Source organism: Aaosphaeria arxii, assembly GCF_010015735.1.
Source record: "Aaosphaeria arxii CBS 175.79 unplaced genomic scaffold BU24scaffold_3, whole genome shotgun sequence".
NCBI lineage: Eukaryota > Fungi > Ascomycota > Dothideomycetes > Pleosporales > Aaosphaeria > Aaosphaeria arxii.
In genome coordinates, this window is record NW_022983476.1 from 258901 (window position 1) to 284009 (window position 25109).

The 25109-nt window shown below is 49.1% G+C and overlaps 7 protein-coding genes across 7 annotated transcripts in view; 4 read left to right on the plus strand and 3 right to left on the minus strand.

Annotated features, from left to right (window-relative positions):
* The window catches only part of BU24DRAFT_366349 (uncharacterized protein), a 2010-nt gene extending 87 nt beyond the window's left edge, over positions 1–1923 (minus strand). Inside the window, exon 1 of the mRNA XM_033524308.1 lies at positions 14–1923. Within this exon, the coding sequence (XP_033385249.1) occupies positions 102–1889 (1788 nt within the window). The 5' untranslated portion in view covers positions 1890–1923 and the 3' untranslated portion in view covers positions 14–101. The remainder of the gene's footprint in view (positions 1–13) is intronic.
* A 158-nt stretch (positions 1924–2081) lies between these two features.
* Positions 2082–3194, plus strand: BU24DRAFT_419953 (inositol monophosphatase). Its single transcript, XM_033527344.1, has 2 exons — positions 2082–2348; positions 2399–3194. Exons 1-2 carry the CDS (start codon positions 2228–2230, stop codon positions 3169–3171), a joined length of 894 nt encoding a protein of 297 aa, XP_033385250.1. The 5' UTR covers positions 2082–2227; the 3' UTR covers positions 3172–3194.
* A 2182-nt stretch (positions 3195–5376) lies between these two features.
* BU24DRAFT_419954 (MFS general substrate transporter) lies at positions 5377–8150 on the plus strand. Its single transcript, XM_033527345.1, has 5 exons — positions 5377–6113; positions 6170–6492; positions 6576–6819; positions 6943–7152; positions 7209–8150. Exons 1-5 carry the CDS (start codon positions 5622–5624, stop codon positions 7914–7916), a joined length of 1977 nt encoding a protein of 658 aa, XP_033385251.1. The 5' UTR covers positions 5377–5621; the 3' UTR covers positions 7917–8150.
* Positions 8151–9073: 923 nt separating this feature from the next.
* On the plus strand, positions 9074–11090 carry BU24DRAFT_419957 (uncharacterized protein). The gene is made up of 2 exons (XM_033527346.1): positions 9074–9265; positions 9319–11090. The coding sequence occupies exons 1-2, from the start codon at positions 9193–9195 to the stop codon at positions 10716–10718; spliced, it is 1473 nt and encodes a 490-aa protein (XP_033385252.1). The 5' UTR covers positions 9074–9192; the 3' UTR covers positions 10719–11090.
* Positions 11091–13205: 2115 nt separating this feature from the next.
* BU24DRAFT_440099 (GroES-like protein) lies at positions 13206–14609 on the minus strand (the record flags this gene model as incomplete). The annotated part of the gene is made up of 5 exons (XM_033530349.1): positions 13206–13554; positions 13608–13741; positions 13774–13961; positions 14012–14102; positions 14169–14609. The coding sequence occupies 5 exons, from the start codon at positions 14607–14609 to the stop codon at positions 13371–13373; spliced, it is 1038 nt and encodes a 345-aa protein (XP_033385253.1). The 3' UTR covers positions 13206–13370.
* A 3206-nt stretch (positions 14610–17815) lies between these two features.
* On the plus strand, positions 17816–18919 carry BU24DRAFT_344229 (uncharacterized protein; the record flags this gene model as incomplete). Its single annotated transcript, XM_033523397.1, has 2 exons — positions 17816–18086; positions 18150–18919. 2 exons carry the CDS (start codon positions 17816–17818, stop codon positions 18917–18919), a joined length of 1041 nt encoding a protein of 346 aa, XP_033385254.1.
* A 2318-nt stretch (positions 18920–21237) lies between these two features.
* BU24DRAFT_140611 (uncharacterized protein) lies at positions 21238–22506 on the minus strand. Its single transcript, XM_033521125.1, has 2 exons — positions 21820–22506; positions 21238–21755 (listed from the first exon to the last, which is right to left on the minus strand). Exons 1-2 carry the CDS (start codon positions 22411–22413, stop codon positions 21345–21347), a joined length of 1005 nt encoding a protein of 334 aa, XP_033385255.1. The 5' UTR covers positions 22414–22506; the 3' UTR covers positions 21238–21344.
* Positions 22507–25109: the final 2603 nt, after the last annotated feature.

Sequence of the window (25109 nt, forward strand, 5' to 3'; positions counted from 1 at the left end):
GCTCAGTCGCTACATGAAGGGAGGCTCAGTCGCTACATGAAGGGAGGCTCAGTCGCTACATGAAGGGAGGCTCAGTCGCTACATGAAGGGAGGCTCAGTCGCTACATGAAGGGAGGCACAGTCCCAAAATACCAAATACAAAAGAACTTCGATGTGACCCTCCTATCCTTCCGAATCTGAGTATCCGACAGAGCTTTACCAAACGCCGCGAAGAAGTCACTTCTACATACAGCGTTCTTGATCTCGCCCAGTCTATCCGCCGCCCATTGGTTCTCCTCGCAATTCCTGCACTCGATTGCGTAGAGGAATAGAGGTCGGAGCAACCCTGGATTGAGCTTCCCATCGTGATATACGTTCCAATCTCCCTCCACGATATTCCGGATTTGCCGCATGCATTGTTTGGATTCAGATGATTCGGACACGGGATCTCCTAACACGCGATCGATTTCCACGAACTCGGCATTGTACGCGGCGGCGCATAGTCCCACGAGCGTGATGATAGGGTTGGCGATCTTTGCTGAGACGTTCGAACGGAGGTCTTGGGGGCTTTGGTGCTGTGTAGGCGACCGACGGCTCCAGAGATCGCGGAGTTTCGATCGGATATTTATGATCTGTTGCGTGACTTCGTCTTGGTCCTTGCCAGAGCCGCGTGATCGGTGGTAATGTGTTAGTCGGGCGATTTCGCCAGAGATCATCTGCAGCTGGAAGTAAAAGTCGAAGATGGGGTCGAACAACACCTCATATAGATGGGTTGCTACGTCTGACCCGCCATCAGTAGGCGATTTAAGGCTTGGGATGGGCCCGCTATGGCTGGGAAAATAGCCCAACAAGTCATCTGATACTAAACCCATGCCTCCTCCGCGGATCATAGCAGCCTGGAGTAGTCGAAGCCATGCAGAAAGTCTCAGCGAGAGCGGTGGGTGATATGGCCTTGCTGCCCAGGTAATCAATCTTGCCGTGAAAGCCTCGCTTGGTGCCTTTAGGATTGGATCGCTATCTGGATCAATGTAGCTGAAAAGACAAAGGAGGAAGAGTCCAGGTAGATGTGCATCGAAATCGTGATCTTCACGCTGCAGAGCATCTTCATAGGCCCGTTTCGATATGTCCCAAAATGACGCTGCCTTCGACAGTGGCAGGTGATATGTCAATCCTTTGTACAAGGCGGAAATTGCTAAAACGGCCGACGCAACGGTGGCATTAGTTGTTGCAATTTTGATCACGTCAATCTTCATCCGCCGCCAATTTAATGCATCGAAGGGTGTGATGCATGAACAATCAACCTCTTCGACAAAGAAAGAAAACCACGGCTGTAGACCCATTTCTCGCGCGGTCAACTTGTCCATTGTTGTCGTTAACCTGATATCTCGCGAGATAAGTGTCGATGTTGAGGCGACGTCATCTTCGCTATTGTTCGAATCAACATTATACTCCTGGTGATGCCGTAGCACGGTTTCCAGATTAGATGTATAGTTGTCGAATGAGCTGTCGGGAGAAGGTATCGAATCCTGTACCAGTCCTAGAGCGTCCTTCAGAGCACTGTGAAGTCGCGACTTTTCTGCAAGGACGCAGTCCTCAACCTCTTGAGGGGAACCTTGGTTTGGAATTGCGTTGGATCTGATATTAGATGTTGGGTCGACTATTGGTACATCTTGAACTGCATCCTCTGGGCTTGTGCTAGGACTCTGAACAGTCGTATTTGGGCGTAAGGACCTCTGAGGCTTGTAAACACAATCACGGGCCAGCCTTGTGCAATTGTGACAGTTCGGTCGCGCTTCGTCGCATTTGACTTTCCGTGATCGGCATGTCAAGCACCCACTACGTACACGCCCACGATAGGCTGGAACATGCGTCTCACGCATCCGCGATCCAAGCGTTATTGTTCCCTGCATAGCCGTTCCTGTTTATTGAGGGGTTGAAGTCTGGGGAAAGAAAGAGTGGAGTGCAGTCGAGAAGGTCAGAGGTTCGGTCCGCGATCGGCTATCGATACGAGCCAATGGCTCGAAGCGACCGTCGCCGACAACTTGGCTTGTGTCTCTTTCCGACACATGACTAATGTTCGTCAGTAATGCAACTCTCATAGTCAGGAGTTTAACTCGCTTTGATTCAGAAATTGTAGGTTCTACTCTGATTTCCAAGTCCAGCATCTGTTTGTTCTCATAAAGCTTCTCGATTCCCTCAATCATGTACCTGGTACACGCATCCCCCTCGCTTCGAACCTGTTCCTCCAATGGCCGAAGAGATTAGCCTTCGAGATGTCTCTGACTTCCTTATTGGTCTGGTAAAGGAGGCAGCAGATATAATCCTAGATGCCAGGCCGACCACGAACACGGCGACCTCCAAGAAGAACAGTATGCACATCTTCAATGCTCGTGACGTCCCTCTTCTAACGGACATGTAGCTGCAGATATTGTAACCGAGACAGACCAAGCAGTCGAGAAGTTCGTACAAGAAGCTCTATCACGAAAGTACCCAACATTCGCATTCGTCGGCGAAGAGTCGTACAAGTCTGGTGTCAGGATCACGGACCAGCCAACCTTCATCGTAGATCCCATCGACGGGACCTCGAATTTCGTACATGGCTTCCCTGCATCATGCATCTCGATCGGTCTAGTAATCAATCGTCGACCTGTCGTCGGCGTGGTATACAATCCGTTTCAAGAAGAGCTATGGAGCGCAGTGCAGGGCGAAGGTGCCTTCACACAACGGGCAAACCATCCGAGACAGCAGTTGCCGCTCAACAATACACCACTACAAGGTCTCGGACCAGCTTGTATTGGCATTGAATGGGGCAGCGACAGAGAGGGACCCAACTTCGAGTTGAACCTGAAGGTCTTTACTACGTTGTCGCGCACGGCGGCTACTGGGGGACGATTCGTGAACTCTCTGCGATGTACGGGTTCGGCAGCTATCACGATATGCAGAGTTGCAGCTGGGCAACAAGAAGCATTTTGGGAATGTGGATGTTGGGCTTGGGATGTTGCCGCCGCGTGGTGCATTCTAGCTGAGGCGGGAGGTCTGATGGTTGATGGCCATCCTGGCAATTGGAGACCACCGATTGATAACCGGAGATACCTGGCTGTGCGGCCTGCCGTAAGTGGTCAAGAAACATTTGTAGAGGAGTTTTGGTCCGTCATTGGGAATGATAGATCAACATACGGACCACCAAGTTGATAGCATTAAAAGAAGCTGTGTGGTGCTTCACATTACTCAATGACAGAGAAGCATGCGAAACCTTTCATATTGCCTGATACAATGTATTTTGGGACAACCCTGTGATATTCAGCTTGAGGCAGCCATATTCAGCTAAATATGGGGGTAGGTGGTTTTCTATGTCTTTGACCCTATAGAACTTCGATATGGACAAATGGTGTCAATATTCCGGTCAACGCTATACCGAAACAACATGCATGAATGATCTTCCATGTTAATATTCATACGAGCCTCTTCCGTTCAGCTAGTCGAGTTAGTTGCAGCCCGTCATTATCATCTTGTCTTTACATGCGAAGAGCGTCACGACACCATCTTGGGTAAGACAAGATAAACTTACACGATGCTATCTTGGCCTCGAAAAGCACGATACCTCACCGCTACGACACTGCTGATACTACCTTTCTATCTCTGTTCACCAAGATCGACATACACACGGTGACTCCGGACTCTGACGTACAATATCGACCTTTATGCATTAACATCCGCCCCGCATTCCCACCTATGCGAACTGCCCAAACAGGAAATACATCCACATCACCTACTCTTTATGTATTGTCCACGCGATTACGACTAGAGAACTACAAGATCATCATCCTCCATCCCACTCTACTCATTCTCTATCGTTTCCACCTCCTGTGCCAGGAAGTACGTCAACAATTACCGAACACCCTAAGCGCCACTCCCGTGCCTCACCCCTGCACTTCCATCTCAAAAGTACACGAACATCCTATCGATCTGTAGTTATCAATAATGCAACGTCGCGGCACAGCACAGCAACCTACTCTTAGCTGCGGGTGTGGCACAGTTGGGGCTTAAAGATAGACAGGCACAGCTGCCCACGCCCGTTTTAGCGAGCGCTTCGAATCTCTATTGGCTACACGACCCTGGCGTGAACTCCACGGATGGGCTATGTAAACAGTTACCTAGGTAAACATGTATTGTAGATCGCATCTTGTAGCGTTTCCACGACGGAACGACCGCTGAGCCTCATCTTGCCGCCCGCGCGCGCGCCGCACACAGACGGATGACAAACGGACCGAACCTCTACCTCGCCTTGCCGTTGCGTCCGTAGCTATTGGAAGCGCTGGCTGCGATGGTGGGGGGAAGTTTTGGTTGTGGTTCGATGGGGAGTGCGTACGCGCTGGGACTAAATATACGTTGCGGATGGATACTTGCCATGCTGGATTTGGCGGGCAGGCGACAGATGGACGGTCATGAGATCAGGATTTGGGATGCGCTGGCGGACATTGTGCGATGTGTACGGAGTACTGTGCTGTTGCTGTGTCTGTGGGAGAGAGGGAGGGATGGAGGGGCATCCCACGCTCGCGGTGCAGGAATACAGATTGAGGGGCAGATAGCTCTATTGAGATATGTGGGATGGGAAATGGATTATGTATGGGTGAGGTAGTACGGACTGGATGATCTGTACTGTATCTAGAAGGAATATCGTGGGAGAGGGGAGGAGTGGGATGAGGAGGGTAGGGATTTGGGGGATCGTAGGGTCCTGGTGGTGATGGTCAGCCAACAGAATGAATTGTATCCATGCTGTATAAGGCAGCTTACCATTATGACCCGCGGTGACTTATGCTGTGGGTACTCAGCGAACGGCGCTGGCCGAGAGAAAACAATGTCCACTTTTGGCAGCGCCACACCGGTACTGTGATCAAAAGGGCTGCTTACCAGATTGTTCACGTCAACGACCGGATGGTGTAGTCCAAGTTCATGCGACTGCGACCGGCAAACCCGAACGATGCCGTGTCTTGCAGCCAAACGGCTCTACAGACGATTGCACGCCCACCCCATTCCCCTTTTCCTTGCTACCAAAACCAACGCCCGAATACGTGAAGATAATTATCGAACCTAATCTAGACGAATTCCCCAACAGACAAAAACGTTCCCTTCTGAAACTGTATACAGGCCCCGGAAGTTAAGGTGATCGAGTCCAGGAGTCCCGCATCGACGGGTTTGCAGGGGTGCATCGCCTGTCAGACCAGGGTGGTGGACGAGATCTCAGCCCCGATTAGTAGAGCGCCCGGATAACCTGGGCTGGGAAATCCATGAATGCCGCCGAGGGTGTGGAGAACACCCTCTGCGCAGAGGAGAGGGTGTGGACACGGCGTTGGATCGATCTTAAGGCGGGCACGCGGGTTTGTAGGGATGGCGTGGTAAGACGGGGCGGCCATCTATGCTGATGTACTTCTATCTATACATATGTGTCTGGACACGCTCTGTGCCTCATATCGATGCTGGCATCTTGTGATTTTCTCATCGTCCGCATTTCCCACCTCCCCTTCACCTCAAACAAAACAACAGGAAACAAAACAAACAAACCAATACTTACGACGATCTCTTACTACCATTGACCGGATTATGCTGCACGGTGATGTCTCTATATAGACTTCGTTTCCAAAATGAGTTACGCAAATCACCATCCAGACTCTGACGCAACCGACGCTGGCGCTGCCCAGTTCGTCACCAATCTCTCCCCGGAGCAACTCCAGCATCTGCAATACTCCATCCCTCGCAACGACCAACCGCAACGATACTCGCAGTTTCTCGAGAACCCCAGGCCGACTCCCATAGCGAATAGATTCACCGTCGACCTCGCGGCACTGACCGCCAGAAACATTGAAGAGGCGGAAAGGGAAGCAAAAGCTGCCGAAAAAGAAGGATCAAAACATTCGAGGACTGCCAGCGGAAAGAGCACGAACAGCACTACCAAGAGCTCGAATAGTACGAAGAGCAAGACGAGCAATATCAGCTTTCCAAGCCGAACGGAGATTATCAAAGCTGTGGAAGATGTCGTCTCTGAGAACTGGAGGTTCTACGTTACCGGAAGTTGTATCTGCATGTTGAATCTTCTCGCGGCATGGGACGTCACATCTCTCCCCATGGCTCTTCCTGTAAGTGCAGTCTGATGCACATGCGTCCCATACACTGCTAACGCACTCATCGCCAGGCCATCGCGCAGGCACTGCAAGTCACTACTCTCAACTGCCTTTGGCTCGGTATTGAGTTCTTTCTCGTAGCCACTTGCTGCGTGCCACTTTCTGTGGATTTCTCCGAGGCCTTCGGCCGAAAGGCAGTCGTCCTCGCGGCATTGACTATCTTCGCAATCGGGTCCATAATCAGCGCAGCGTCGGAGAATATCACAGAAATGCACGTCGGTCGAGTCGTGCAAGGTATCGGCGCAGGCGGTATCTATGCGTTATCGAAGATCATCTTGACCGATCTCGTTTCCGCTTTCGACAGGTGGAAGTGGAACGCAATTCTTGGGGCCACGTACGTATACTCTCCGACCTTCTACTTCGAGCATGCTGTTTCGTTTCAAAGGTCAACTGATCAGATACTAACTATTGCATTAGATGGGCTGTTGGCATCGTGACCGGCCCAGCAATCGCTGGATCGTTGGCAGAGACTGGCCAGTGGCGCTGGATCTACTGGATCAACCTTCCGTTCTGCGTGCTAGTATCCATATTGCTGGCTCTCTTTGCGCAACTCAAACCTGCTACCGCGGATTCCGTCCTACTGAAGCTTCGCAACATCGACTGGCTTGGCTACGTTCTATTCGTCGGCTCGCTGGCGTCCTTATTTATCGGACTAGAGTGGGTAAGTAAACTCATGCAATCGTGCTTCCAATTTTGGAGTGGTAGAGGCGCGGCGGAGAATAACGGTGGTTAGCGGTGCATCGAACGCATGAATTCCGGAGCTAGGCTAACTTTGATATGACAGGCAGGTACGGTGTACACCTGGTCGAGTTTCCCAGTCACATTGCCAGTCTTATTTGGCATTTCTGGGCTCTTGGTTACGTTGGTGTGGAGTTGGTTTTCGCCTTTCCCGCCGGTGGTAAGCATGCGCCGATTTCTCACCATCACCAACTTGGCGACCTACTTTGGGAGCTTGGTGCTGGGCATCATCGTGTACGCATTGCTGTACTTCATGGTGAGTAATGCATCGCAGACAATAGTTTATTGTTCATGCTCTGACGGACTGCGCAGCCACTGTACCTCAGCATCGTCTACTCCGATTACAACCAGGTGGAGATCGCCGTGAGCCTCTTCGCTTGTAGCATGCCTCTCGTTCTGGCGGCTTTCGTCGCATTCGTCGTCGCGAGCAAGACCAGATTCTTGATACCACAAATTTGGTTCGCCTGGTTTGTCCTTCTGATTACCATCGCCTTGATGTTGCTCTTCGCGCGAGACTCGTCCACGGCCACGTGGGTGTGCCTGGCCGTTGTTTCGGGATCCGGGATCGGCATTCTATATGCTAGCCTGTCAGCAGCTTCCACCCTCTCGGTCCGAGCGATCGAGAAAGGCGATGGAGTTAGTGATGATTTGCAACATGCGACGACCAATCTGGTGTTTTTCCAGACACTTGGTCAGGCTCTCGGCATCGCTTTTGGCGGGACCATCTTCCAGAACGAATTGTTCCAGAACTATCGCAAGCTCGACCTTTCCGCTTTGCACGTCACCAAGAATGCTCTGAACTTGCTGGACGACATTCGCGGAATGACTGCTGACAATGCGACGTTCAAGTCACAGATCACCGACGCTTATGTGAATGCGTTAAGTCCGCTCTGGATCCTCTTGGCCATCCTGGCTTCTCTAGCGCTCGTAGCGAGCCTGTTCATGAACAATGGATGCGGGAAACAGGACAGTGAGAAGAAGTTGAAGTTGAAGAACCTGAACTCAGGTATCATGGTATGACGATCTGTCGCGCTGGATTCGGCGACACGGTTTATGATTTTCCTTTTTGACGATTTCGATGGCGAGCATTCACTCCAACTTTTCTTTTGTTTCTGAATGAAGCGTTCTGCATGACGAGAGAGCATTGATGGCGCTATTGCCATAATTGGGCGGCCTTCTTTGGGCATTGCAGCATTTTGATACCCCCCTTCCCCCTTCTACGATGTTTTATTAGTACTCTAATCTATTGTTCAATACCTCATATACTTCAACTGTTCAAGACATTGTGGCACTTGGCAAGGCGTGATGTACTGGATCTTCGTGATGTCATTCCACTGATTGCGAGCGAGGATCTGTCGATTGCAGATGTGAATGACAAGGGATTGCAGTGGATTTCCTACGGGGATGTCAATCCCTCCCAGCGACTGTACGCTGTACCTGCAGAGATGACTTCGGAGTTGCATGATCATCGATGAGATCTCATCGTGTGAGATTTTCGCAACCTGCCAACAAGGTCTGTCAAAGGGCGGCGCCGAGGCGGTCAGCTTATGATCCAACACAGCAGATTTGCAATTTCCACGCATCCGTCTCTTGAAAGCAAGTCGATGCTTCTGGCCGCGACCCGTAGCCGTTGCGTCACTTGGTCTGGGAACGAGGCTGCGCGCCGATTGGTCATGGGCGTTGGCTACGCAGTAGATGGGCTAAGCGCGATGAGTCTCCTTACAGAATCTGGTAGCGCAAATATATTGTCGGTGAGTCTCTTTCGATGCGACGTTGATGTCCAGCTGCAGGTCCAATGTGTGGAAGACATGTGGTGACACCTCAGTCTGGTGGTTACTGGTGGTGTGGCCCGAGCGTTCCCCACCCATATTCACACAAACATTCGCTCTTGTCCAAAAGGATTTGCTATCAATTGAATTTTGAAGCGAGAGTTTGAAAACCTGGAAGATGTGTTACCGTATCTTCTCCTCAGGCCATGCATATACCATGCATGTACCCTGCCTTCCGCCCGTTTCTGTGCGACAAACAAGTTCCTATGTGGGAGGTTGGGGTTGCCCAGCCTCGTTTTGTTTGTGTTTTCAACCACCCCATTTTGGTGACAACACGCGCGCCCACGATGTGATTTAAACAATCTCCCATTCCGTACGCATTTCCCTCGTTGCTCAATTCTCTTGGTACCTGAATTCCTCCCAACCTTCTCGCGTGCTTCTTCACTTGTGGCTTCAACGTGGTTGTGCTCAAGGTTCTCGACCAATAGGAGCTCGGTATCAAACGTGCTAGGACATTCGCAGCCAGAATGAGACGTTCCGCTTCCATGATGATGCTCTCCGCAGCACCTACTGGCGTGCTGGGCCAGTATTCGGTGAACAGTAAGTTTCCATTACTTTACATTGTCTGAGAATTCCAAGATTAACTTGATCAGCATCTCCAACAACTACCGTCACTCCATACTATCCCGACGTAACCTCCACCCCGATCGAATCACCATGCGAGACAGAAACGCCAGTCAACTCTCCTACCGTTATTACGAAGATCTACGGAGAAACATACGATACAACTACAAAGATTCCATTCGCCAGTAGTTTCGTTTGGCCCAAGCCTGCGAACTCAACCAGTCTGAGCTCTCTTGCTTCAGCACTGCCAACTTCAACAACATCACAATATGAAGAGACACCTTGTGAGCCTAAATCGACTGCTGAGCCTTACCCGGTCTCTTCGGTATCTACGCAGCCCAATCCCATTCCGACTCCTTCAAGCGCAGCATATCCATTGCCGCCCAGCTCGCTCGCCGAGCCCTATCCTGCTCCATCATCCTCAGCTACCTACATCATCCCTTTTCCACTTCCAAGCTCAGAGACCAGCGCGGATCCAGTCCCCTCGTCAACAGAAACTGTCGTCATTCCATTTCCGCCGGTACTCACAACGAGCTTATATCCTTCAGTCACGGTGACGATCGTTGTCCCTCCGCCGGCTTCTTCTGTTCCAGGCTCATATCCTACACTGCCTACCTCGGAGACTATCATTGCTCCTCTCCCTTCTACGTCACTGCCAATCAGCTACCCAGTGCCGTCGGGGTCGGATACAGTGGTCGTCCCTGTACCTTCGAGTTCAGCTCCAGTCACAGATTCAGTACCGCCTGTCTCGCAGACTGTTGTCCCTCCTCCCGCGAGCACCACTGCCGCCTCATACCCCGTCGTATCAAACTCAGAGACAGTTGTTGTTCCTGTGCCTACATCTTCTTCGTTGGCATCGATTCCTCTCCCTGGAACGACTGATACCGCCGCCGCCCCCACATCTACTCTACCGGGAACTTCGTCTCTCCCAGCGCCTCCAGAATCAACGGCATCATCAGCAGTCATTCCATCCTCCCAAGGAACGGCTACGACTCCTATCCCTACATCTGCTCCCACATCCGCCGTCGTCACAGCATCGTCTTCGGCTACTAGACCCGACGTCTCCAGCGCTCTCTCATCTCTCATATCGAGCCTCTCCTCCGTCTTCTCCGAAGCCTCAAGTCTAGCCTCCGAGACCGCATCAACAGACCTTCCTTCTACAGCGTCGACACCTGCATCCGTCGTATCATCTTCATCATCGGTAGTGCCAACCAGCGTCACCGTGGCCGCCACATCAGGATCCACCTCCGGCACCTCAGCAACCCCATCTTTCACGACAACCACAACCGCAGCCTCCACCTCCCCAACCTCAACCGATGTCCCACCCGCCCCCAACGCCCCCGGCGCAGCCACAGGCCTGACCTCCACCCGCAACAAAGAGCGCGTATGGTGGCTCGCCTTCCTCGTGCCGCTCCTCCTCGCCGCATGATGAGCTAGCTTCCTCGTCTCGCGGTACTGTATTACGATTACTGTATTCCCACGATTATGTTTCACGTTCTTCAGACCTATTTAATGTGTTGGTCTTTATTTCCTATTTCTGTGTACCCTCCTGGGGTACGGCATGTTGGCGATTATTTTGCGATGGATATACCTTAGATCATCATTTACCGGTGGCTTTAGAGCTACCGGCCATATTGGCGTTGTGTTCTTTTCGGCATCATGGTGTTTGGGTATAGGCATGGGCGAATGATGGGAAATGAATGTGTTGATGGACAATCTTGGATGGACAATGGATATAGTTGGACAATGGGTATGGATGTTTACATGGTATATGTAATTGATAGTCAGATAGTGATCGGAATGAAACCCTCCAAAACTAAGTTGTTTGTCTCGCTGATGCATAATATCTGGTGCAATGTTGTCGCTATCCTGTTGTGTTGATATCAGAGCAGTGCGTACTAGGTAGTTGGACGTAGTGTTGATGTGTCAATTTTGTGTGTATCAGTGTTGTTCCCTTTGAGTGGTTACTCTACTGCAACTCTATGGATACAATGAGAAGTAAGTTAAAACCCCACACATACAATATCTACAAAGTTGGCCTTCACTCAGCTCTTGGAGTCTACTACCATACAGGCCATACAAGCTTTGCCATAACGTCTGCTCTTACAGTTCAAGATGATGCTTCTGCCGTTCAGTTCCTTCCAGTCACTACAGCACAAGATTGACTCCACCTACTCTAGCAAAAAGATGAAAAAGAGAAAAAAAAGCAAAAAAAAAAAAGTAGAAACAACCCGGATTTGAACCCGAGCTGTTCCCGAAAAGACAGAACAGAAAGCAACGCTATTGCACAGTATCCGATGTATGACTCTTTAACACTGTGCAGGTTTTGTGAAATCTAGGATTCCACTCCGGCCACACAGGTCGTAGAAAAGCTATTCTTGGTAGAGGCTGATTTCCCTACTTCGGTGGTAGCCTCGGAATTCTTGAAAGTATCTGCAAATTAGGGCCTATATATAGTCGAAAATAAACTTGGGTGTATAAGTGATTGTGCGTGGGCGGTGCCGAAGAACACTTTCGCCTACCTTCTGCCTTGCGTGCGCACGCACGCCACCTTCACTATCTGAGCTGACACCTTTGGTATAGTAGGACTTGTAACAAATTGTCTGCTCTTGAATAGTTTTCTACTCGTGCCACAGGGCACACAGCTAGACACTTCCCGGCTGAAGTACTTCACAGAAACTGTCTTTCCCATCTCTGTTCAAGCTCTTCAATTATGCCTCCTAGCTGATCAATGTCCGACTATCACTTTCAATGCTAATCCTCCCCTTCCATTGCTATCACTACATAGCACGTTCTCAAGACTGAAACATCTTCGGTGGAACAACAGAGGGTTAGATGCGAAGTCCTAAACACCCTCGTGCATATCTCGGTGCTCTGAGACACAAATTGAGAAGCATGAAGTATATATTGAACAATGACTTTCAGAGGGCCCGAATTGTAAACCAGCTCTAATGGCCGAAATGCACACAATGTTCGTACATAGTTCATCCAATCCGACTCCGCATTGTGAAATGCGCTATCTGTACAATGCATGCATTTCGATATATAACCCTTGCCATATAGCCCTTGCCTTTCACTATACAGAATGAGATTACTTCGTAATCTGCTGGTAGAGGTCATGTTTAAAATTTGGAGGAGATGCTGGCAGCTCCGAAAATAATTACAGTAAAACCAGGTCGGGAAGTCGCTCCTCCGGTACTGACTCTGAATGCAAATATCACAACTTATCGCAGCTCGAAATATCTGAAGAAAAGCCCAGACGTGGCTTGCTTGCTAATTCGTCAGAGTCTTATCAAAGCATTGCAGAAGCGAAAGCTAAAACGAATAAAGTCTACCATTGACGAAACAGCGGCTTCTCAAGGAGGACCAACTTGTTTCCAAACCCAGGTAAGGACTAGAACTAATAGCCCTGTAGATGCTTCTCCGCATGCGACCGCCCCAATGCTGGCGGGAAGATCGTTTATGAAGGAAATAAAATTCAGGCCACGTTCAAAGAATCAGCGGCCAGTGCCAAAGCCAAGGCCGATTGTCGATGCCTCTGAGGGAGATGAGGGTGGTGACGATACTCACTCGGTCCAAAGCAAAGGAAGCTCGTCCTTGGCCTCACGGGCAGCTTCCTCCATCTCCTCAAAGATTTCAATTCCATTGAAGAAAACTGCCAGGGTAATAAAAGCAACGACCTCGCCTGTCGTTTCGACGCTTCGCCGAAAGATGCCTGCGTTTCCTAGTGACCATGTCATCATTGCTGTAGATAACATGATTGATAATAGGTTCACGCGGGCGCTTTCCGACCCTTTTAAGACCGCCAGTACTCAGTCTCAGGACGCAGAGGACGAGCTGGAGGAGACATATGTGGATTTAGATGCTCGTGCTTTTGTGTTTGATGATATACTTCCACAGAGTACGAATTATTATTATTATTATCGTTATGCTGATTCCAATTTTCTAATTTTGCTTTGGACTAGAAATCTGACATTTCAACAGAGATGCAAAGGCATGCCATATCATGTAGGACACTGGACTCGTCGGTACAGGGGCCAGCTCGCGCATAGGGCGCACTTCTTGTTGAATGCCTCTTAATTTACGAGTCCAATTTGATGATGATCTTCCCGTGGAATTTCCCTGATTCCAGGCGGTCGTAAGCATCCTGCGCTTTTGCGAAGGTGAACGGCTGATCCACCAATAAAGGACTGAGGTGTACTTCATTTTCCTCAAGATAGCGATTCATGTCTTCAAACTCAAGCCTGCTACCAACAGCAATGCCCCTATTGTAGTTAGTTGAGCAGCATGTACAGATCAGGGGAAATGCGTCATTTACTTCAACTTAGCTGCCTTTCCCATTAGTCTCATAATATCTCCCGGTGCCCAATCGGCGTCAAAGCCATTCAAAAACCCGACCATTGAGACAGTACCACCTCTTTCGCAAAGAAAGCTGATGTCGTCCATGAGGGACTTGGGTCCAGTATTATTGACGACAAGTGTACTCCTTTTCCGCCAGTAAGACGCAAAATCTCAGTCTTGTGATCAGATACAGTCTTGTAGTTAAGGCCTTGGATTTCGGGGCTCAATTTCTTGATAGCAGCTAACTTCTCGTCGGATGAAGACGTGATGATAGGACGGATACCCGCGGATAAACATAGAATAAGTGCAAACATGCTTACGCCTCCAGTACCTACATGCAACATAAGTATATAGTTATTACTTCATTCAGAAACACTTTACCCTGCAGCAAGGCACTTGCACCTTTCGGGACATTTTTAAGTCCATCGAGAGAATTCCAAGCTGTAAGACCAGCGCATGGAAGTGTAGATGCCTGGATACAAATTAGAATAAGGCCATGAGAGTAAGTTGGGGTTGGTAGGGCTTTGCTTGGACTTACTTCCTCCCACGATAAGTGTGCAGGTATCGCTACCAAATGCTTCTGATCAAATACGGCGTATTCACGCAAAACACCAGGACAATTTGACCCAATAGCTTGCGACATTCCATCATCGAAAGGTTCAAGTTTTCCAATACCCGTAATGGGGCAGACGCGGTCTCCCACTGCAAAGCGGGAAACCGCAGATCCAGTGGCAACCACCTCCGCCGCAGCATCTGAACAAGGAACACCGCGATCTTCAATCTCGACAGGATATGTACCAATGAGCATGGCAATCTCGCGATAGTTCAGTGAAACAGCGTGGATTTTGATAACGACATCTGTAGGATCAAGGTTCTTTGGGAGGATTTCGTCGTAAGTGCGATATATGGAGAGAGGGTGGTCCTTGGATCCTTTCTTCCCGCTTCGGCGCCAGGCGGAGTATGTTGAAACGTTGGCCATAATAACCTGAAATGAAAGAGTTTATTTTTGCAGTAACATATCAAATTGCGACAGGCCTCTTTATAGGATATCAGGTCCCAACTATATGGGTTAGTCGCGGATACTTAAGTATTTAGTCCACAATTTGTACCAAGTTTAAGCTAGAGAGATGCAAGATTTCGTCATGACTCCTACTAATTGCACATGTCCGATCAGGAACAATCGTCGAAAGCCGAGTGGGTATGTTTGAAAGCGTAGTGAACCATTTAGCAGCGTAGAGAGTAGGTAAAAGTTACGCAAGAAAGATCCATTGTGCAGAAATATGCTTATCAACCAAAGGTCATGGTGGCAGTCAAGTCAAAGAGATTAACTTACTTTCATGTCACTAAAGATTTGAATACTAATCATCATTTGTAGTACAACAGGGTAACGGGCATGCTTTCATTGTTGATACCTGCCAGGTTTCGTTCTCAAGTCAAGTGCGCATATTGATGATGAAGGCGGGTAGTAAAGCCCGCTCACGCAGCTTTCCCACTATTTGTTAATTGAGTGCACTAACTACCAACAATTTCGCGTGGATCTGTAGTCAACGAGGAATAGTAAAACGCAAGAGATCCACATGCTTTGAAATAACTTCTTGCTTGAAAGCTTGTGTAAATTGATATCTGAAGAAGATTTTGTTAGCCCATAAGATCTGATCGAATGTGCAAAAAGTGATTATTAATAATTTCCATAGGAGTAAGGGCAGGCTGTCCATTCGATACTTGAGTATGATAGAATAGCCTTTGATTTACACGACTATTTACGTTGGAACGCTACTTCTCTAGTAAGATTGTGTTCGGGGCGCGTATCGATGAAATAAAGTAACTACTGTACGTCCATCTACAGCAGAACATCCAAGGGACCGCAGCACGATCTTCTCTTGAAGCATTTTATGAATATTTCTATACATCACCAGACCTTCGAATTCTATCTTACCATACTATAGCCCATGCTCTGGTAGAACAAGTAGTCGAGAAATATCGCTAGCATTCGAGATCCAATCCTAAGGCTCATCTTCCGTAAAGGGGAAATCCAAAATGGCTAGGGATCATAGAATCAATGGTTTGCGTTGCATCAGTTTGCTTCGAGCTCTTCACCATTCTAAAAAATCTAGAGAGGTAGACCGTATGCTTTATAGAGAGCTTCGAAGATCAGGTCCAGCAGAATTTTCTCATAAAGAAGAATTGCCGCTGATTTCATCTCTGCCTTTTCGCTCGCTTACCCGAAGGCCTACAATGATCATTGAGTACACCAGAAAATCCACTATAAGGTTTACAGGAAAGCTGCCTCTATGCATAATGTGCCAATGGGGTGGAATTTTTTCGAATTAGAGATTGATGTATGACTTTACCTTCTCTGAAAGGGTGTTTGAGGCTAAACTTTCTGCATTTGTACCGACCATTTTGTGGCTCTGGAGGATTGGTACCATATCTTCTGGGAGATGAAACAGTTTTTTTGTGTTCGACCTTCAGAAGTTCGACTGTGCAAAGAAGAATGAACCTTATTTAGTTGACATCTAGTGCACGGAATGCCACCGTCGCAGCGGAATTTTACAGTCTGACATTTGTCGCAAGCTTTCTTGGGGCGACATTGGACAAGTTCGACTTTATGGTCAAACCTGACATGCCGCCTTCGCGTGTCACTACAACACGGAATGACAAGTGAAAGTGGTACGTATGGAATCATGGCTAGATCTACCTTCGCTTGTACTTCTATCACAAATAATGCAACAAAAATGCCGTTACATTCCGCCGATGCACTGCTTTGTGTCGTTGTAGGTGCTCTTATCGTGACCTGCTCATCTTTCAACCCCTTTGAAATCGTAAGAGCGGGAGCAGCACACTCCGGTAGGGTCGTTTAAGAGCCCTTGCAGCCATTATACGATAGACCGCGTGCAAGGCAGATAAAGATAGAAATCATTCAGAATACATGACAACAAAGCTGGTTCAAAGATCAAGTAGATTCCAGGACATCACAAGGCTGTCGAAGAATGAAGCAGCGTAGCCTCCAGGTCGTTACCCAGATAACACGTAACCAGGCAATAATGAGATGAGGTCAAATCAATGAGCATTTGCACAAAGAGGTGCTAATCGGAACGAGAAGGGCGATAGTTGTGCAACGTCGCGGCCCCTTCATTGTGTTTGGCACATTAGTTAACGAGAAGATGGGTGTCAGATTAATGCAACAATTTGGTTTGTGCAATGAGGATATGCACCACCATCTAAATAAAATCATCAATAATGACAAGAAATGAATTTGCTACCATAGAAATGACAATATGAGCAGACAGGGAGGGTGTGGGATCGCGTGGCTGCAGGAACGGAGGTGGGAAGCGAGAGAATTGCGGTGGACGTGCAGGTTTTGTTGTTTGATGTGGTGGCACGAATCAGCCAACTTAGACGACAACTCGAACACTACGCTTGGACCCACCAGACAACGGCGAGCCAAACCCTGAAATGGAGGGAAATGATAGACTGTCAATGGACGGGGCTTGCGGGAGGATGTAGGCTGGTTTATTAGTTGGGATAGATTGAATGTGCTGGCTCATGATTCACCGTAAGCCTCGCATCGATTCTTCCTCCTGTCCCGTCGTCGAGATAACTCACCGCGTAACCATCAGTCGGTCAACAGAAATCTACTTGTCCTATCGTGGGGTTCGTCTTCCCTTTCCATTGGTCCAGCACCCCATTCTTCCCGGCTCGTCGACTGTTTTGATCTCCTACGAGAGATTATCACCATCTGTCGCTGCTACCTTGGGATGGACTCCCGATTCTACACGGCGCCACACGTTCTCGTATTAATGCTACTTTGTTGTTTTCATTTCCTCTGCATGAAGACAGCTCAGCACCAGGTTTCCCAGTCACCATGACGGAATTCCATAAGAACTGGTGGTCCTCGCCAAATGTCGCCAACCCCTACCATACCAGTACATCCCCGGCACACCTTACGTCGTCGTTGTAGTCCTTAGGTTCCTTCTAGGTAGAGTTTGACCAAGTTTATGCAGCTTCATCGAGCGATCGGTACTCAAGCGATTCATCGACATTCAAACTCCACACCAATTCACCCGGCAACGCTCGTCAATCATGCTTGGACCAACTTCCCCCCAACATACAAATCCCGACCCGCGCAACATTCTCCGCACATTCGCTCCCATGCGGTCCTTCATGGGTTCTGGCGGCTTCGTCATGTCTGGCGTCCTGGAAGCTTGGGAAAAATCACATTATCTATCCCTCACGCTCTGGGATATTGACCTTCAATTCCAAAAGGCCAATGAAGCTTATGAAGATTGGCTGAGTACACAACGTCGCCGCAGATCCTCGAAATGGGATTGTTTTGGAATCAGTGGAAATAACGATGAAGACGAATTACAACGAGCGCTATGTCTTGGCCGTCGCGTCAAGGAATTCATGGAGAAGGGAATCGAGGCATTCGGCACACGCTTCGAGAAAGGCGATTGTAAGTTTTTGACATTTTAAAATATGTTCCTACATTTTCGAAATTAATACTGATGCGTCACAGCAAAATGCAATGCCATCGTCTCTGCACAGCTAACGCGCGCGCAACATGAAATCCACGCTGCGCTTCTCAACCATTCACTATCCCGCACACCTGCCGGGATGATGCCTTTCGACGACATACTGACAGCCGCGAAAGCCGTTCGCCGAACATGTCTACAGGCATTGCGCGACCAATTCACGCGCCTGCAATCGCCTCCTAAGACCGCAGCCATGCTCCCTCTTCCACGATTCAACATGGATTTCTGCCCTTTTGCATCGCAGATCCAAAGGGACCGCTTGTCCTCGTTCTCTACCAAGAAAGCCCAACCGTATGACCGACACGATGAACGCGAGGTTTGTCCCTGCTGCGCTGCTGTCATTTCGGTTTCCAAACACAGCGGCCTTTCCCAGTACCGACAAATCCTCTTCAAATCTCACCTCGCACCGAACACCAATTCTTCCGAGGCCGGCACTACATTCGCTTGCACCAGCTGCTACAAGACCTTCGACGACTCCTTCGGCTTCCTAGATCACGTCTACCAGAAGGAGATTGGCAGCGACAAGAGCTGCCAGATGCGACAAACCTTTAGCCGTGATAGCTCGGCATTCAGCATCAAGTCCGGATCGACCGATAGTGACCCCGCCGTGGTCGAGCGATGCCTACGCAGCTGTTTGCGACGAGAATTGGCAAGGCAGCGAACGATTCTGCAGAGAACCAAGGAGCTCGAGAACCCGGTCGTCAAGCGCGACATCAAGCGAGACTCCATCATGTCGAATACAGCAATCGCATGATGCTACGAACACTCCTCTCACGACCCTATACTTCAGCTTCTTTCCTTTTCCATTTGTCACCAAAGGGAGCCTCATTCCTAGGCATTCCATTCGACTTTTTACGCTTTTACATTTCGGTCATGTCCTTTATATCCTTAGCCCAGCAGCAATACCCCCTTTCGCGAATCGTCCAGGAGTTTCCTTCCTTCCCTTACATATATACCCCTGGAGCGTCTACTTTGTATTCTTTCTCGCCGTTCATTGCGCTACATGTGTGGCCTGCAGAATGATATTCATTTCATTCTTGCCGCGAGAAACAATCTCGTTTCTCAGGGTGTCTTTTACACATCACGTAATGCTTTTTCTTCCAATGTTTACGAAGTATGATTTTGAGATACCTTTTTAACAACAATTGTATAGTGGTAGATTTGTATATATATATGTGTAATGTTGTTAGATCTTGGTAATATCCTTAATCTTTTTCTGTCTGGATCCAAAACGATGGAAGAAATCAATATTGTTTCCTCTCACTTTAATGATATTATTATAATGCATCTTTCTTCTATATTGCACACCCAATCATTATCCTGAGAATTAAAAGCAAATACTTGATGGTCATCACCGAAGCTTAATAAGTCAGGGTATGTCGATCGTGCCGTTTGACCGTCGGTAGGAAGCGGATCATCAGGATGAAAGGTGGATGGAAATGCGGCCATTTCGCAATTGATCGTAATCTAAGATAGTAATATAAATCTTCTTTTTTAATAATAAAACACTCCCTTGATTGACTCATAGTTCGCCTTTTTTTGTTAGAGATATTGTTACCTTTACTAAGATTAAAATTTATAATATCCTATGATTACCTAGGCGTGAATGAGAAACACACTCAGATATTACACAAGTGCATCCGGATTAGTATAAAATGTAATCCCGTCTATAAATAACAGCCTCATGGTCATCACGCGTGAATGATACAGTCCTTCGCACCATTCCCCGATCAATTTGACTCCGTATACTTGCTGGAGTGGCCGGATACCATCCCCGTATCTACGTGCTTACAGATTCCACCAATATGTCCATGCATACTTTAATGTTCATCTAGATAGCCTGCACGGTAGGTTTAGCGAGAGGCGTTGTAGGCTTGTCATTTAGCAGTAGTTCTAAGTGCGGAGTAGCTTATAGTGTAGAATCCAAAATGGTTGTTGTACAATTCACATCGAATAGCTGACTCTTTGATGGATTGGATGTCCTATCAGTAATGGTAAGCATGAGAGACCTGCCGATGCTACTAATGTTTCTCTAATACACTGTGGTTCTACGCATGAGCTGTCGGTGTCCAATATGCTCAAGTCGTACCGAGTACCATAAGTCCAACACCCACAACCTCCCCGAAATCCTTCCGGACAAACCCACCGAAATCGCTCCCTTCAATACCTCCCCGCCGACCTCAGATAGAATTTCTACTTGATCCATGATCCCATCACCTCTCTGATCCCTTCTCCCCGTCTTGTCTAGTCCCATCCCCAGCCTCTGCGCCGTGACGACTGTTCTTGTGTTACTCTCTCATGCTGGGCCAGCCTTGGCTGCTTTGGAGCGAATGATGAAGTGGGACTAGCGAGATGTATGCTCCCGCATGGGATGAGTTCGGCCGAGTTGAGGGCTGGGCGGGGTGAGGGAATTGGCGGCAGTGTTGGCGTGGAGGAGGAGTCACGTTGTGTTGAGGCGGTGAACGGGAAGGATGGAAGAGGAGGTATTCATACTGTGGAGAAGACCTAGAGAGGTTGAGAGATGGACAGACTTGTAGATGGACTGATGAGGGTGAGTCTGGGGAGTTTCTACGGTAAGGGCTCACTGTTCTTGGGGAGGAGCCTATGCTGGCAATTTATCCAGAACATCACAGAATGCAACAATACATGAAAAGTTGAGTGATTCAAGATATCATATTCCACTTCGAAAGCTGTATCTTCCTATGCCAACTCGTACATTTGAGGTTCATTGTTTACCTCTTTCCCCATCCAGAGGTGCCTTCCCCCGTCCCTTCACCTTTATTTCGACTCCACGTCTTCAACCACCCTGCCCGCAACATCAACGGCACAGAAAACCAAAACCTCGAGAAGTCTTTTCATCGAAGCATCGCTGCATCTTGCAAACGATTGATATCATGCCCAAACCGGTTCCGATCCATAATAGCCCAAATACGCCATACCGATGCCGCTTTGTCGAGCGTCCATGAGAAAAAGACAAAAGACCAAAAAAACTAGGACTACCCAAATGAGCCGCGGTGAAAAAAAGAAAAAGCTAATAAAAAAGGTATAATATCATGACAATCGTTGCTGAAAAACACCTGTTCAATGAACACAAAACAACACGAAGCGAACTACTCTTTTTCTTATTCGTACCAAAACCCACCACCGCGCAACTGCTGAACTTGGACGAGATTCTGTCGCTACCGGAGCGCTCGCGAGAGCCATCGGTCCCACCAGTTTCGCACGCCTAGGATGCTCTCTTTGCCGTCGTTGTGGCTGTCCTGGCCGGATGGGTCGCCGAGGATCGCGGAGAAGAACCAGAAGCAGGCGGCTGTCCATGCAGCGACTGCGACGCCTGCGGCTACGACGGGGGAGAAGAGGTGCACAACGACGAGCATGGCTGGACTATATTCCGTCGATGAGGAGAAGGAATATATTAGGTGGAGTTGGAGGTTGAGTGGCGGCGCGAGGAAGGAGATGAGTTGCGCGGGAAGAGGTGGGCGGGTGGAGAAGAGACGAAGGGGCTGGAGAAGAAGCGCAGCGAAAAGGGCGAAGATAGTCCAGAGGGTGATGCCGAACGAGAGGAGCATGCATGGCGCAGAGAGAAAGAGCTATAATCGTGATGTTAGAGGCTGAAACATGGGGTTGATCGATTCTGTGGGGTAAGTGACATACCAATAACTGCCAGGCCTTCTCTTCGGGACCCTTTTCGTGGTATTCACCAGAGTCGTAGATGGCATTTGCTCCATCTGGATTTGACGAATTCCGATGAGAGGAGCGATGGCCGTAAGACGCTGCAGCGGCCTTCTCTGGATCGATGTAGGCGCGAGGTGGGTAGGTGACGCTGGTTGGTCGCTGAACTGGTTGAATCTGCTCTATCGAGCGGTGCTTCCTGCCTACGGAGGAGATACTGCTGCCCGGACTGGGAGGTGCTGAGACCTTTGGGGAAAACGGGTGTGATATGACAGAGTCGTGAGCGCGGGCACTGCTGCTCTTGGAGCCTCGCTGTGAGCGAGGATTGGCTTGACGGGCATAGTATGCATCTTTGTCGGTATATGTGTATTCGTAATCGCTGGGAGGTGTGGGCTGCGAAGTTCGCTGATACTGTTGGCGCTGTTGCTGCTGCAACTGCTGCTGATAATTCTGCTGATAATTCTGCGAGTTTCGTGGACTGGAGCTGTGTACGGTGGCAGCAGCAATGGGAGGTGAGGGAGTGGAAGTGGCAGGTGGAATGGCTGCGGCGGCGTTCGGCGGAGCCTGGGGTTCCATGGCCGGCGGGCGGATGGAGGTAGGTGTAGACTACTCGGTTGCGACGAACATCAATGGCTGGTGCAGGGCACGATGGAGGATTGATGGCCACGAGAGGGAGGTCATGATATACATAGAAGAGTCTTCCCCTCAGGAGAAAGAGGCAGTTGGCTGGCCGTGGCAGAGGCAGAGGCAGAGGCACGACAAATGGTTACATCTAACTTACGGGCTTCTCAAGGACTTGGGAGACGTCTTGGGCTTGGCCTTTCCTGTCCTTTTCACACTCGAAAGACGATGCCAACCCTTGGCACATCTCTGGGCATATACAACGCTTCCAAAGGGGCCAATCACTGCGATTCACCCTCGCCTCCGTTCGACTCTCGTCCTCAGTCTTGGGAGTCTCTGCCAGTCTCTGCGAATCCACTCAAGACGGAATTCGCGGCACCTCCACTGGATCTAAGGTCCTCTCTTCTCTCTCCGAACCTGTCATAAGGCGTTGATCCGGCAGCGCACGCCCTGTGTTGACGATTTTGCTCCTCCACCTGGCATCACCTTTTCTCAGGGTCATCGTCCGCTTGGCTTTTCCTTGTCCCATCGTTGCTGGCGGTGGGATTTTCATGATCGAACAACGACGAATGATGCAGACGATACCAAGTCCTCCGCCTGATGCACTCGGCCCCTTCGTGAGATGCGCCCAGCCGTGCACTTACAGAGGCTGATGGCTCTGAAGGTCCGCCCAGGCTTCCGCTGCGCACTGCACCCAAACAATGGGATCGACGGGCGACCGCCCAGATATTGGCTTTGTGGCATCACGGACTTATTTGTACCACGGATGGTCCGCTGAACTCGCAAGCGCCTGATCATCATTGTTTCGATACTTCCAAGGTCCTTAGCACAACATGTCTTTTGCGAAGGACCTTCTCGAGATACCGCTCAGGCACATGGCAGCACTTGTTAGCGTGCAGCGTGCGACATCTGGTGTAATCTATAATTTCTCTTGGGGAAGAGGAGAAGGCATCGCATGAGCCCACGGCCCGGAAGTCCAGACACTTGGAGTGTGGACGGGCGGAGCTCAGTCACGTGCCGAGTCCTCGAGGGCTAAGGCTTTGTGGCAAGTCTCAGAGTGGCTGAAACCGTACTCGGTATGACCCAATCCACGGCGCAGGCTGGGGAACGGGCTTGTCCTCGGCGGCTGGGCTTGCCAGGAGTGGTTTGGCAACATCTGCTCAGACGATCGCGCTCAAAATGGACGACTCAACTCTGTCGGGACTTTCTCATTCGTGAAAATGAGCGCATCTGATATTGCTACACATTTGTGCAGCGGAGAAATAGAACAGCCGGTAAGGAGGAGTTGATGTCACACAACCTCATCTTGCCATCAACTCAGATCATCATCATTATTGAGGCATGACGGAATGAAAGCGTTGGAGCCGAATTCCGTTCAAGTGCCCCCTTTGTTCGGAATAAACTGATCTTTCCGGCCATAATCTGCTCAGTCAGTTCACCAAGAGCTCTTCCTTCGCTCCCGGCTATACTCGGACATGCATGATGGATCCCCGTACGTAACGACTTTCCCCATCACGTGTGATCCTCGACATCTCAATCATTCCATTCAGATGGTTGAAAATTACCCTCTATCCTCTGCAGCGGACTAGAGATGGTACTCGTAGTTTCTTTTGCTGGAGCGCACATAGAACTGACATGTGATCCCTTGGTTTCTGTGCGCTTTGCTATGAGCACTGGGCGTTGTGCTATGCACTTGCTAACAGAAGAATCAAACCGCACCCCTTTGTGACAATACTTCGTATAGTTGTTTCTTTCTTTTCCATTACTCGGCCGAATATTCCTGTCATCTTACCCGTAAAAGCTTTAAAGTCCTCATATGCATATCACTGCCGCTATCTAAACATCCTGTTGGCGGTGCGGTAGACATTGAATAATCAATTTACTAGTGTCTTCCGTTATGGACAAACATGCATGCCCAATCGCTATCGGTGAGTATACCTGGTTCCTGCCTCGTTCAAGAAATTATTGCATCCAGTCGTTTGATCTTGAATCTGGATAGATAATTGAATTCACGTGCGCGCGATCTTGTTCAAACTCGCGAAGCTCGACCTCTAGGGATAATTCTTCTTTTTCCAATGACGGACGGATCGCAGGGAAAAATTATGCCTTGGGAACAACACCATCACAAGACCGTAAGATGTATGAAAAAGAGTGAGAATAAGTGAAGCACATCACGAGAAAAAAAGCAATCACAATCACCATCACACGCCATCCCTTCACTGAAAAATCTTAAACATCTATTACTATCTTTATCTCTCTCCCCTTCCGTACGAAGAGAAACAAATAGCTATCCTCCCCACAATGTTTCGTTCGTTATTCCAATTTCATCCTCGTGGTGTAAAGTAAAGAATCATCTTCAAGAAAACAAGGGGGAAAGGGTGGGGGTGGGGTATCATGATTGTTATTATTGTGGGAAACAGGCCGTCAACGGATGGAATCGCCGACTAATATCGGCGTGTATCGTAAGATGCAGAAAGGAGCCTGGGTGATATATATGTACGTGCTGTGAAGGATAACAGACGGGGAAAGAGGCACACAACAAAACAGGTCCTGAAGCGGGGGATTGCGCGGGTTGGTTGGTGAGAAGGAAGAAAGAATGGTAGGTTGGTAGGTATGCTGGGAAGGATGATAGAGTGGGGTAGAACAAACAG